The sequence below is a fragment of the Primulina eburnea genome, chromosome 4 (assembly GCF_022965805.1).
Source record: "Primulina eburnea isolate SZY01 chromosome 4, ASM2296580v1, whole genome shotgun sequence".
NCBI classification, from domain to species: Eukaryota; Viridiplantae; Streptophyta; class Magnoliopsida; order Lamiales; family Gesneriaceae; genus Primulina; species Primulina eburnea.
In genome coordinates this window covers 6,551,737-6,566,915 of record NC_133104.1, presented here as the reverse complement: position 1 = coordinate 6,566,915, position 15,179 = coordinate 6,551,737, and the positions used below count along the sequence as shown (strand labels likewise).

The 15,179-nt window shown below is 35.6% G+C and overlaps 1 protein-coding gene across 1 annotated transcript; it reads left to right on the top strand.

Moving 5' to 3' along the window:
• Nucleotides 1-1,779: 1,779 nt before the first annotated feature.
• LOC140830805 (beta-glucosidase-like SFR2, chloroplastic) lies at nt 1,780-14,822 on the top strand. The gene is made up of 10 exons (XM_073194295.1): nt 1,780-2,102; nt 2,666-3,014; nt 3,215-3,353; nt 3,617-3,783; nt 12,957-13,178; nt 13,331-13,499; nt 13,576-13,809; nt 13,900-14,049; nt 14,139-14,268; nt 14,501-14,822. Exons 1-10 carry the CDS (start codon nt 1,919-1,921, stop codon nt 14,704-14,706), a joined length of 1,950 nt encoding a protein of 649 aa, XP_073050396.1. The 5' UTR covers nt 1,780-1,918; the 3' UTR covers nt 14,707-14,822.
• The last annotated feature ends 357 nt before the right edge of the window (nt 14,823-15,179 follow it).

Here is a 15,179-nt window from a genome sequence, read left to right as displayed (position 1 = left end):
AAGCATATGTCTGCTTCGAAGTTACCAACCTATATTTCTCATTCTTATGCCAGATTTATTCTCCGAGAACCACAGTTAAGACATTGTCGAATTTTATAGAGCCCATAAGGATATAGTTGGTTAAATTGATTATAAGTTAATAAAATAAATCTGATATACTTTGAAGTAGAAGATTCACACATTCATTTTCTTCTATTTTATACCCTAAAGATGTGAGTTAGACAAATAGAGAATTTAGTGTGCTTATATATGGTTAGTCATCGATAATAATTCTATCATCCGAAGAGTATAAAAGCTTCTCTTTAAGAAAATCTTGTTGTACAGTGATTTGACCTCGTATATTTTTTTATTATCCTAGATATCTTTTTCTTATTTATCTCAAAGATACTCAACAGCACTTTTCTGGTATGGCCAAGTATAAATTGACAACAACATTATAATTCATCTTATTCCACTTTCCATTGTCCGTTATTTCTTTCGGTTTATCTCCAATAGCCACCAAGCAGTTCTCCTTAAAATTGCTTGTATATATCTTTATTTTTCACAAGATAAAATTGCTTATTGAATTTTGTTATCTCGTACTTGACCGTCATTATATCCACAATAATTTATTAGACTGAACAAAATAATTTCGTCTTAATAAAAAATATCAAAAAAAATTTTTCTAATGTGGAATATTTGTCAAGGTTGTAACCACAAAGCATACTCAAAATTTTAAAAAATTTTGAAACAATGCTCTGATACCACTTGTTAGTCTCAAATGCGGTATCTTGATATACAAATATAAAAATAAAGTATAAAATTGGAAACCAAGATTTACGTGAAAAACCTCTAAAAAATTTTAGAATAAAAATCATAAACAAGATGAAATGAGTTTCACTATAATATTGTATGGTGTACAACCAGTCACTGTATTTTCAAATATAATACACACTCTCTTAATATAGGAGAACAATCACCTCAAAATATTATATAACTGCACAATCAAATAAAAACAGATTATCGAGAGAAGAGCTGAATGGATTTCTTTGATAATTTGCATGAGCCCAATGATCCATATATTTATATATACATCATCTCATTGAAATTTCATATAGATCGCAAGATCCTAATATTTTGTTCGTCTGCCACCAACCACCTTTAATGTCTGGTTTAACAATGCTTCCACCAGAAATTTTCTTACTATAAAGATTTTTTTTATTCTAACAATTGACAAAATAGATATCATGACCATCAATCACCTGCATCAATTTGTATTAGTCATCGTCATCATGGTTACATATCTTCAAGTGGGGTAGTAAATCTTGTAGGGATCAAGAATTTGGAGACTACCATCGTCATGATGAAGTATTATTAAATCGACATTCATTACACTATATCGATTCCGTTTCAAATCTCTGATTCAGTCAATATCCAGATGGTAATTTAACACTGATTTATATCCACTACCAAGATCAATTTTCTTAGTTGAATCCCGAGAGAGAGGAAGGAACATTCGATATCTGCATTTGAAAAAAAATCAAAATTTTATTGATTATAACCCAAATTTTTTTTAATATTATATTTTAAATTTGAGTGAGTTATGAAAATGCGAATAAAATTTTAAAATTATTTTTAATATTTTGTTTTCATCAAATAAGTTTATTTTGATTTACGTATTATTTTATCATTTCTTTTTTTTAAAAAAATCCACGTCGGGTTACCGCCGCGATCCAATCGCGAACCATAATCCAATCTCGATAAAATCTATGAGGTCTTGGAGTCAATGGCACGCGAAACAAGGTCGATTTCTTCACGTCATGTCTGGTGTTATGACACGCGTTGGCCTCTCGCCTCTTCTTGATAACATCCATACACATACCATACAGTACAAAATGAGACAACTTTCCCAATCGGGCGATCAATCTTCTTCACCAACATGACGTTAGTTACGTTGTTCGTGACGGCCACCAAGCTCGCCGGGATTCTAGTCTCCGTCACTGTCGCCGCCAACGCTTATTCCTTCTCATGCTACCGGCGGAAAAACTTGAAGCGGTTCAAGTCCCCCATTGACGAGTCCGCTGACGTTCTTGCTGACTTCGACATCAATTCTTCTTCCCCAGGTAACTTGATCCTCAGCTCGATTACGGGTGAGAACGTTTGGCTTTGTGGGTTGCTATTTATTCGTTCGAGGTAGCTTGTCGCTTTAGGAGGTTTGGAAGTTTATTGATATTTTTTGCGGTCGAGGAATTAATTGTGGTCGCTGGTGAAGTATGGAATTTGTTATGATTGCCTTTTGTTAGACTTTCTTGGTCGGGCTCGACCCAGGTAGTTACCGTAATCAATGGCACCATCCTAAGGCTAATTGTTGGCCACGATTGCTACTTTCGTGCTTTTCTTAATAGAAAGATGGAAAAGAGATGAACATTTGTTTTTCTTGTGGGCACTTGATTGTCATTTAGGAGCTGTTAGTGTAACGAAGCTTTCCAAGAGCGTGGGCCGAAGTGATTAACTAAATGTGAGTGAGAGTTCTTTGCCTGCAAGGTTATTGAAAAGGCGGAGTCTCGGTAAATGAACAGTTGTTTATGGTTTTTAACCACATTTGCAAAAGGCTTTTCCCCCTGTGGACTATGAATTCTGCCAAAATGTGTGTGGCTCAACTTTTGTTGTGTATAATTTTCTTTAGATGAGGAGAAAGGGTTCTTTTTCGGATTAGCCACTGCGCCAGCCCACGTTGAGGACAAGCTCGATGATGCATGGCTTCGGTTTGCTGAGGAACATCCGTGTGACCGACCGGAGTCGACAAAAGGTTCTGAACCAGTGGATGCTGTTATTGGTACGGCTGGAGCTGATGGTAGTTCTCAGCCAGCCTCAATGCCAGGCATTGAAGAGCATAAGAGCTCGAAGAGAAGAAAAGAAGTTAGGATAGCAATGGAAGCAAAAATCAGAGGATATAAGAAATTCGAAGAAATTGAAGACATCTTGGAGGAAGAATGTCATCATACAGTTGCTGCCTGGCATAATGTTCCCCACCCGTAAGAGCTATATATATTTCTCAAATTACGCTTGAGAAGAAAGTAATTTTGTTAAATTATTGCTTAGATTAGTTAGATAGGCATAGTAGTCCTTCTCCAAGCAATTCGATGAGAATTATGTATTCTTATTGGCGGACTGGCATATACTTTTGTAAACTGAAATATATAATCTATGAAGTAACGAGTGATTTTATTTTCAGGGAGGAGAGATTAAGATTTTGGTCCGATCCTGATACAGAGTTGAAATTGGCCAGTGATACTGGTGTGCAAGTTTTTCGGATGGGAATAGACTGGACAAGAATCATACCTGAGAATCCAACAAATGGTCTTAAGGAAACAGTAAGAACGACTTTGAAAATGCTCTACTCCGATATCCGTAATGAATATGTGTACTATTCCGTTCAAGCAGTAAGGTTCAGGTTGATGTTAATGACGGATTAATTTTCATTTTCATTTTAGTGATATTGTTTCTACTCCTGTTGTCCTTTCTGGAATCAAACTTTCAAGTTTTGATGATCATTTCAATCGCTCATGAGTGCATGTTTTTTCAAATGTGATACTGTCACCCAATTGATATTACTATGTTCAAATGTACCCTTTAGGTTAATTTTGCTGCATTGGAGCGATATAAATGGATAATAGAAAAAGTTCGCTCGTATGGGATGAAAGTAATGCTGACCTTGTTCCATCATTCTTTGCCACCATGGGCAGCCGAGTGCGGAGGGTGGAAGGTGGAAAAGACTGTTGAATATTTTATGGACTTTACCAGGTTAGGATTTTGATTGGTCTTGTAGTAGTTGATTTTATGTCTAATTCGTCAATCCTTGGATATGCTTTTGATCATATTAACATTTTTCTCATTAAATGTAAGGGTATGTTATCCTAATCGGAATTAATTAACATTCAATCATAATTAATTAATAAACAGTGGAAAGTAAGTTAAAAATTTGCATTTGGACCTCTAAAAATTCTGTCATGACCTTCTCATAAATGAGACATACCAGAAAAATCAAATGCTCAAAATAAACAACATATGCCCTCAATGAATACAACATAAACAAGCTAAGTGTCGGCCAAACACAATCATGACATACACAAACCTAAAATATCATGGAGCCGACAAGGCTCGATGATAACATAATACAATCCTCTAATCATATACATATAGTATCTGGAAGACGACAACACTATGCAGTACCTAAATACATCTGAGCCTACTCTCAAGGAGCTCTGGTACTTCCCGATGTTTACTCTTGATCACATGAGGTTGAACCACTTGTCATGTTCACACAGAAAAGGCACAATAGCCCCCTCTCGAGGTTCAAGAACTCCAGTAAGGGACATCAAGAAACCACTATATTTGACATAGAAATGCAATGATGCCATGCATGAATTCAATGCATGAACAAGTACAAGATATCAGGGTATCAGAGATCAAATGATCGATATCAACAATCATAATACATAATATGCTCGAGTTGGTCCACGACAAAACGGATCGTGTCTGGGATATGGTCCTGCCTCAAAGCCGACAACTACTTAAGCCGGACCGAATCAAGGTAGCCAAATATCTCCATGACACAATATCATATATTTAACTGATCTCAACCGAAATATAACTGGATCTCAATAACATACCGGCTCAATATGATATGTCCAATGGTATTGATGTGTCATAATTAAAATAAAAATGTGCATGGACCAGAAATATTTTATTTTATTTTATTTTATACATCAATTACCCATTGATAATATGCAAGTCAATATATAATATCAAACAGATCAACAAATAAAAAATAAATAATACACAGGATCATCAGATTCCTCTGTCAGACATCATGAAAATAACTGATTTCTACGTACCTCAACCAATTTACCAGTAATTTAAATCCTCAAGAAAATCCTGTAAATGTCAACTCAGAAAAAACACATTATCATTAAATTTGAATAGTCTTATTATCATATAATAATTTCACAAACCATTTAAATTCACTAAAAATCTAATTTCAACTATTTAAGTACTTTAAATTCCTATAATTTTAAACATTGAATTTTATCTCAAAATTTCACAATATTCAAATTGAATTATTTTATTAGTTCGAATTATTGCAATAAATCCAATACTTATCAAACTATCATAATTATCTCAGATTATCACATTATTATATCAATGATAATTTTAGGCTCGCCGGATTATACTTCAAATCGATCAACCTCCAGAACCTACAACATTAGCCTAACACTTTGTCAATAATAATATGATATTTGGACCAAAATTGCATTAAATTCAGAAGACTGTATTCTACCTTCGAGCAGCCTATAACCCGAACAACAGTGGCTGGAAAAATCCAGTTTGAACACCTCCAACACGGAACACTGTGGTCGGAAACCGGAGCTCACGGCGCTGCTGGACCGTAATCACGTCGGAGGTGGCTGGACTGGGCTGTACTAGTTGGAAAATGGCTAGACCTTTGTGAAATCTTGGTTCCCACATCTAGGCCGAAACTTAAACGACCAAAACCTGAATTTTTCACACGTTTTCCCAGCCAAGAGGGCTGTTGTGCAATGGCCGATTTTCGGGTCACAATGAAACTTCACAAAATTGGTACCAAAAGAAATCTTACGTCATGGGCTTTCAGAAAGTGGTTATTTCAATTTTTCGGCGATGCACTAGCCGCTAGCGGCGGTCAATGTTGACGAAAATTGTTGAAGGGTTTGGGGAAGATAGTAGGAGAGAGAGAAGGAAATCAGTGTGTGTCGTGTGTATATATATATATATATATATATATTATATGTTGGTAGTAAAAGTGACCCAATTTGATTTATTTAAACTCTTGTGGGATATAAAATTTAAATATGTTTTTTAATATCGTCTATAAAACGATATTTTCTATTACATAGATACACAATTTAATTATTTGACTTAATTGTTTTAATTTTCATGTAAAATAATTAATCTTAATTATTACCAAATAAAAAAAGTAATTAGCATCGTGTCATTATATTTCTTCCCCTTTAACAAAAGATTTCCTTGAAATTAAAACACAACACAAGTCAAAATATCTACCACTGATAGTATATAGGTAAATCAGAGAACATGGAATGATGTGTGAGTTTCAAAAGTTTCAAACAAGTGAGGTCATTCTTAACGCATTTTAGCCTCCAGCTCCCATGTAGCCTCTTCAGTCCCATGTCTACTCGACTGTACCATAACCTATGGAAACATTGTTGTCAAAAGCATGAGGCGCAAAAAAGCGCTCAAGTGTCTTGGGCTTAAAACGCCAAATCGAAGTGCAGGATTTACGAAAAAAAGAGTGATAAACAAAATATTATCAAAAGATAAAAATAAAATAACAACTGTTTAAAAATGTGAAAGATAAAATATCAAATGTCATAATAATCGTCATCTTCATCTTTCAAATCTATGTCATCAGCCCATTGCTTTATTTGTATCCATTTGTATCTTCTTCTTCTTCTTCATCATCATCAATCGAGCTGAAGATTGCTTTCTTTTTACTGAAGTGGGTGGTGATGCTCTTTTCGAAGTAGTTGCATTTCGAAATCGAAAACTTTGACCAACCCAGCCGCTTATGCTACATCATTCCAACGCAAATCATCATCTCATAGACAAAATCGTTATCATCATTGACTTTATCACAGTTGTCCAACTTTCCCAACAACCATTCATTACTATTTTAAGATATATTATCAATCTTATCTCGCATGGCGTATCATCATCTCAATGCTCTGTTGTATTTGATATATACCGAATAATTCAACTTTCCCAACAACTATTCATTGTTATTATCTATTTCTAACCCATAAATAAGATCAATCTTATCTCACATGACATACGCTTCAATGCTCTGTTGTATTTGATATATACCAAATCATTCAATCATTGTTGAGACAACCTATTTCTTTTTTTAGAATGTATTTGTCAAAAATTAAAATTAAAAAGTAAGAAGTTAGGAATATACTCCATAATATAAAATTTAATATGTATAAAAAACTTCTAACTTACATGTTCAAATACACTCCAATAAAGTTCACATCCTAAAGCAGAGCATGTGAGGTACAAAATCTTCATTGCCACTGTTTTCGATTCAGGTGTTGATGCACCATAAGAACACCATCAATCATCTTGAAAGTTGAAGCACAAAGAAAAATATAAGATTAGATTTCCTATCATCCAAAGTTTGTATCTATTTAGTAAGTAATGCATGAAAAATAAATTGATATTGCACTAAATATTATTTACCTGGTAATTTTGAAGCTCTGTCTGATAGCTATGGGTAAACCAAAAAGTCGTGCCTTTTGTATTCATCCAATAGATTTGTGATCTTATTTTGTAAATCTTCACCTCACACCAATCTAGCTATTTATTTGTATAGACCCTCCTACACTTCTTCAATTTCTATGTCACGAATTGAGTAAAAAACTCGGGATTTAAGAAATATCTAGCCGCATGCAAAGGATGATGGAGTTGAATGTTCAATCTTTTGTCAATGATTTCAAAAATACCACGATATTTCTCTTCATTATTTTAAATAATGTAGCGACAGCTTCTTTAACTCTGTCCATTGCCTCATAGATGTAACCCATAGGGGACTTTTTTTCACCGTCTACCAGTCGCAATACTTTCAGCAATGGGCCGCCAATTTTAAATGGAAAACTGCAGTTTCCAAAATGAAGGCATCAATATCACTTCTGCACGTTTTCCAGCCGCCTCTTTAGAATATCAACATTTTGCCCACTTTTCAGATGTAAACTGCTTTATCAGATTTGCTTGTTGAACTTGAAACCGCTTTAAAGTAAAAAAAATGGTTGCGAAACGAGTCTTTTCAGTTCTCACCATGCCTCTACGTCTAGTAAAGTCCCTCATCATGCTCAATAATTGTGGTCAATTGTAAATATAACCATTCACCGTCAATGTCTGTTCATGCAATTTTTCGAGATTAGGAATTTTAAATATTACCTCAAGCATCAAATCTAAGCAATGAGCTGTACATGAAGTCCAATACGGGTATGGAAAATTGTTTTCCGAAAGACGATCTAAAAATAAAGTAATTTTACTTCAAAATTCTAAAAAAATCTTATTTTTAATTCAATTTTCAATTTGAAATATTAACTGCTCTTAACATTGCAGCTTCCATTATGTGTTACAACCTGAACCACATTCTGTTATCAAATTTAGAAAGTAACTCATACTTCTTATCAGCAGTGTGAGAATAACTTGAAGCATTCACCGATTCAACAAATATATTTCTTATAGGACCATTTACCATAAAATTTATAGAGTTACTTTTTTTATTCGTCCACCCATCATGATTCTGCAAGCATACCCAGCATGATCTTCTTCGTAGGATTTGAGAAGCAGGTTCGTATTTGTCCACTCCTTCTTCAAATACTTAACTTTTACTTCATGATATGACGGAGGTTTCATTTCCACTCCAAAAGTCCCAATAACATCAATACATGGCTTCAAATAATCCTATTTAATGGCATTGAAAGGAATTCTGGCATCATACATCCACGTAGCAAATTTCTGAATCTCATCTTCTCTTAATTTCTTCTTATTTTCATCAGATTGGCTTTTATTTTTCGCAAGCCTTTGTCTAACAGTTTCTTCTACATCTTTCACAAAACAAAAGGTCAATAGGCTTGTTTACACTTTTTACCCTGCACCAGGAGGGATACTTAAATTGGATATTGGTCATTTCCTTTTCAGTTTAGTTTGAATATCGTCTTCATCCTCTTTCAAATCAACAATATCATCTAAATGAGGAATATCTTACATTTGATTATTCGAAGTATTTTTTCACATTAACTCTTTAATTTCTTCTTTGACATGCTCCGGACATGATGCACAAGCTTTCACATTTTTATCACCCCTAAATAAATATAGCTTGTGCCGATATATCCCACCATTTTTTATTTTACCACAAAAACAACATACAAGGATCCGGATGTGTTGCATAATTCCAAGAAATATCCTTTCAATTTGATGGAATTGTTGCGTTTGACATAGTTAAATAACTGAAAAATAAATAACAATCACCTATTATTGAAAAAAAAACATAGTTAGAAGTTTTTCTTACAAAAAATCCTACAATTAGGGTTTACCAATTTTGGGCAGCAAAAGAGAACGGGAACACGACAAGGGACGACAGAGAAGCGATGGCTGACAGAGAATTGAAGCGAGGCAGTGAGAGTGACGAGATTTGAGAAGCAAGACAACGATCGTTTAGATGGGTTGGGCTTAATTTTGTTTATTAAAAATTGTTAGGGCCTTGGGCAATCCTTAAAAAAAATGGATACGCGCGGTCTATGAAGCGAACAGGCAATCGTCTTTTGCCACCAAGCGAAACGCACATAAGCCTGAGCTTCGTAGACCTCATGCACTGCTGAGTTCCCCGAAACGCATGCCTTGCACCTTGAGCCGCTTTGCGCTTAAGCGACTGCTTTTGACAACGTTGAGTGGAATTGTCTTATTTCGAAGTTGTTTATCATTTCCATCAAAAATTTGTATAGGATACTCAATAGCTAAGGGAACTATCCAACTCCACAACTTCGGGTCTCACTGTATGAGATGGATTCGACTCATACTCCTGCAACATAAATATATAACACATCATGTGTAACAGATAAACTCTGCGGTAAGTCAAATCTATACGCCAACATGCCGATCCTCTCAACAATAGTATATGGTCCAATGTAATGTGGATCCAACTTCTTTTAACACCCAAATCTCATTGTGCCACGGAATGTTGACACTTTCAAGAAAACTTGATCACCAACCTGAATTTCCAAACCTTACGCCTTTTATTTGCATCGGTAGCTTGACGATCCTAAGCTGCATTCATTCTTTTCCTAATTAAATTAATCTTCTCATTAATTTCCTCGACAAATTCAGGTTGTACCAATGGTTTTTCTCCAATCTCATTCAACATACTTGCGATTGACACCTTTTAACATACAAAGCTTCAAATGGTGTCATCAAAAACTGTTATTGTAGGAGAATTCCACAAATGGTACAGATTCTTGCCAGTTTCCTCCAAAATCTATGACCATTTATCCTAACATATCTTCCAAAGTTTGGATAGTCCTCTCTGTCTGACCATCTTGTTGAGGATGATAAGCTGTACTCATTGCCAATTTAGTACCCAAAGCATTTTGAAGGCCACTCCAAAATTTGGAAGCAAATCTAGGATCTCGATCAGATACAACAGACACTGGAAATCCATGAAAGCAAACAACATTATCCATATATAATCTTGTCATTTTATCGTAAGCATAAGTACGACCAAAGGGATGAATTATGCTGATTTGAACAATCTGTCGATTATTACCCAGCTTGCATCTCAACCTCTGTTCGTCTTGGGCAAATGAGTCACAGAGTCCATTGGAAATGTTCCTAGTTCCATTGTGGTATTTTTAAACACGGTTATATACCTCCAGGTTTCATTCTCTTGGCTTTAACTTACTGGCATGTTAAAAATCTTGCTACAAATTCAAAAATATCTCTCTTCATCACGTCCCGCCAGAAATATGGTCTCAGTATGTTGTACATCCTACGACTACCAGAATGAACACTAGGACGGCTGCAATGCGCCTCTTGAAGCAATGCTTCTCTCAATCCTGTGACATTCAGTACCGCTAACTTGCTATTCATTTGCAAATAACCATATGATGAGATATTGTATTTATCTAGATTACCAGACACAACCAAGTCTTCTGATTTTTGAACACTTGGATCAGTCTTTTGAGCTTTCTTGATTCTCGAAAATACATTCGGCTCAAATTGTAAAACAGAAACAAAAAAATAGTTGTCTTTCGATTGAAAAAGTCCATCCAGAAGTACAAAATTCATCATAATTCTTCCAGACATGAATAGATGTTATACATATAGTATCTAGGAGATAAAAACACTATGCATTACCTAAATATAACCGAGTGCACCCTCAAGGAGCTCGGGTACTTCCTGATGCTTCCTCTCGAGCACCTGAGGTTGAACAACATGTACCAACTGTCATCTCCACACGCAAAAGACACGACAGCCTCCTCTCGAGGGTTAGAAACTCCAGTACGAGACATCAAGAACCACGATACATGACAGAAATGCTATGATGCCATGCATGTATAGCATGATCAGGTGCAAGATATCAGGATATCAGGTGACAAATGATGGATATCAACAATCATACATAATATGCTCGAGCTGATCCACGACTCAGCGGACAGTGTCGGGGATATGGCCGTACCTCAAACCCAGCAATTATTTAAGCAAACCAAATCAAGGTAGGCAAATATCTCTATGACACAATATCATACCATATATAAAACAGATCTCAACCGAAATATAACTGGATCTCAATAACAGATGGGATAAATATGATATGTTCAGTGGTATTGATGTGTCTTAACTAAAATAAAAATGTGTGGATAAAAAGCACATCAATTACCTACTGATAATATGCAAGTTAGCAGATAATATCACACGAATAACAAATAAATCATACACAAAATAATTAGATGTTTTTACATTGTGAAAATAACTAATCTCTATGTACCTCAACGAATTTACTAGTAATTTAAATCCTCAAAAAATCCTGAAAATGTCAACTCAAATAAACCACTTGAATATTAAATTTAAATGATCGGATTATCATATAACAATCTCTTAAATCATTTAAATTAACTAAAAGTCCAATTTCAACTATTTAGGAACGTTAAATTTCTGAAATTTCAAACTTTGAATTTTATTTCAAAATTTCACAATACTCAAATTGAATTATTGTATTTGCTAGAATTATTGCGATAAATTCCAATAATTATGAAACTATCGTAATTTTCTCAAAATATCGCATTATTATATCAACGATAAATTTTAGGCTTGCCGGATTATATCTCCAAATCGATCAACTTCGGAACCTACAACATTAACCTAACACTTTGTCAATAATAATAAGATATTTGGACCAAAATTGCTTTAAATTCAAAAGTCTAAATTCTACCCTCGAGCAGCCTATAACCCGAACAACAGTGGCTGGAAAATAGAGTTTTAACACCTCCAACACGAAACACGTTGGTTGGAAACCGGAGCTCGCGCCGGCGCTGGACTGGAATCACGTCGAAGGTGGCTGGATGCGGATGTACTAGTCGAAAAATGGTCGAGCCTTCATGAAATCTTGTTTCCCACAGTTTGGCCGAACCTTAAACGACCAAAACCTTAATTTTTCCCACGTTTTCCCAGCCAAGAGGGCTGCTGTGCCATGGCCGATTTTCGGGTCACAATGAAACTTCACAAAATTGGTACCAAAAGAAAGCTTGCGTCATCGGCTTTCCGAAAATGTGGTTATATCAAATTTCTCGGCGATGCACCGGCTGCTAGCGGTGGTCAAAGCTGACGAAAATTGTTGTAGGGTTGGGGAAGAAGGTTGAAAGGAGAGAGAAGGAAATCAATGTGACTTTATATATATTATACATGCATAAAAAGTAATATTTTTTCATGGGTAATCCAAATAGAATGCCCGTTTCACAAAATTGACCCGTGAGATTGTCTCACATGAGTTTTTGTGTATTTGTCGAGTAAAAGTGACCAAATTTTATTTATTTCAACTCCCATGATCAGTTCGTATTCTAACAACTCTCTCGATATTTTTTAATATTATATTTGACTTAATTATTTTAAATTCGTCATTTAAAATAATCAATCTTAATTTTTGTCAAATAGAAGAGTAATTAGCATCGTGTCATTACATTAAATCTAATGATACACATCTAAAGCTTAAGCCGACAAAGATCAATTGATGAGAATGATTTGTTTTGACGCTCAAGTACCAATACTGAACCATAGGCACTTGATAGAACTGCCAGAAACTTTGACCATGTGAATTAGAGATATTTGGATGAACCTGGTAAATATTTTTATTTTTGCAGGTTGGTAGTTGAGTGTGTCTCGGGTCTGGTGGACTATTGGGTGACTTTTAATGAACCTCACATTTTTTGTCTTCTCACATACACTGCTGGTGCTTGGCCTGGAGGTAATCCTGATATGCTCGAGGCTGCCACTTCGACACTACCTGCTGGCGTCTTTAACCAGGCCATGCATTGGATGGCAGTTGCGCACTTAAAGGCCTTCGACTACATCCATGAGAAAAGGTTTTCTCCATTGTTCTCTTTTCTTTATATTTGTAATTTTGTGGATTTCAGTTCCTAATGGGTTGAAGTTCTTACTATAGGACTTTATTTTAATGTGTGATTACATCTACAGTGGTATACATCTAATATGAGGTTTTTTGGGCTTTCTTCAGCACGAACCCAAATGCAATTGTTGGTGTCGCACACCATGTCTCCTTTATACGACCATACGGCCTCTTTGACATTGCTCCTGTATCAGTTGCTAACTCGTTGGCACTTTTTCCGTTCTTTGACAAAATATCTGAAAAGATGGACTACATGGGGATAAATTATTATGGACAGGTTTTGAGTGCTCTGATTGTTTCTGATTTTGACATTTTATTTTTATTAAATGTTGATGTTTTCTTTTCCGGAGTAGGAAGTGGTCTCTCGTTCAGGATTGAAGCTTGTTAAAAATGATGAGTACAGTGAATCTGGACGGGGTGTATATCCTGATGGCTTGTTCCGTATACTGCTACATTTTCATGAGAGATACAAACATTTAGGTGTACCATTTATTATTACAGAAAATGGTGTATCCGACGAGACAGATTTAATAAGGCGACCATACATGTTGGAACATCTTTTGGCGACTTATTCAGCAATGAGAATGGTTTGATTTGAAACTGCTTATAATTACTGTGGAAATACAGAACTATTTGGTTAAAGTTCTGATGTTGATCTGCTTTTGGATATCATTTAGGGTGTACCAATTCTTGGTTACCTGTTTTGGACAATATCAGATAACTGGGAATGGGCTGATGGATATGGTCCCAAGTTTGGATTGGTAGGGGTTGATCGGTCCAACAATCTCGCTCGAATCCCACGTGCGTCATATAATTTGTTTTCAAAGGTAAGAATTATCATACGTTTATTTTTTTCATTACAGAGTCAGCACTTGAGTTCTTGCCGCCGATGACGTGACTGAGATCCTTATTTCAGGTTGTTAAGATGCGTAGAATAACGCGGTTAGATAGGGCGCGTGCTTGGAATGAACTTCAAAGGGCTGCTAGAGAGAAAAAAGAAAGGCCATTTTATCGAGCGGTGAATAAAAAGGGCTATATGTATGCTGGTAATTATATGTATATATATTCTCTTCAGTGTTCTACTCATGTTCTTTTTTAATACTGCCTGTTCTTGTCTAAGTCGGGCTAGGGGCTTAGCATCTTGAGTCAGAGGTATGGACAGACTGTAGACATACTGTATATCACACATATCTAGCTGCTTCGCCTTTTATTCGACGTCGTGATCCGACACCGTATCAAAGACTGAAAACTTTTCCTTGATCCTTTTCGTTTGCACAGGGGGGCTTGACATACCAATATCGCGACGTTTTGTTGAGAGAGACTGGCGATTCGGGCATTATGAAATGGAAGGTCTGCAGGATCCTCTTTGCCGGTTTTTAGGACTCTTGCTCCGACCTCTGTCCATCATGCGTAGAGTAAAGCCTGAGAATGATCTCGATGAGGATTTGATTCACGAGCCTCTGGAATCAAGTGTTAGCTTGTGATGATATACTTGAAGTTAGCAGTATCAGTTGTAACACATTCAGTACTAACCAACTGAATTGAACATTACTAAATTATTGTAATTTCTTCAGGAAAAACAAAAATCACTTATAATCATGGGAGGATATATGTAAAGGTCCTAAAACTTATTGCTTGAAAATTTGCGGAAATTTAAAAATTTTCTTTTTTAAAAGAACTTAAATGGCCTTTCTCATAAAATCAATCGGTGAATCAAGTTCAATGTTTAAAAATAAAGCAGCGGAAGAAAATAAAGTTTGCCAACAATTTAAATTTAAAAATATCCACGACTAATAAAATTGTTTGCGGAATAAAATAAACACTGCTGCATTGAGGTCCTCGGGTGCCACTACTGCCGACCCAAGCTGGCTCACTGGTCCCCGCCCTCGGCCCTGACCTCATCAGTACCTACAACAATCAAGTCTAGTGAGCCTAAAGACTCAGCATGCATATATCG

Bases quoted from the DNA above. Each gene is read 5' to 3' on its own strand.
- LOC140830805 (XM_073194295.1), top strand. From the start codon at position 1,919: ATGACGTTAGTTACGTTGTTCGTGACGGCCACCAAGCTCGCCGGGATT. The intron at 3,354-3,616 runs GTAAGAACGACT...TGTACCCTTTAG, and splicing joins CAAATGGTCTTAAGGAAACA to GTTAATTTTGCTGCATTGGA. The intron at 14,050-14,138 runs GTAAGAATTATC...TCCTTATTTCAG, and splicing joins CATATAATTTGTTTTCAAAG to GTTGTTAAGATGCGTAGAAT.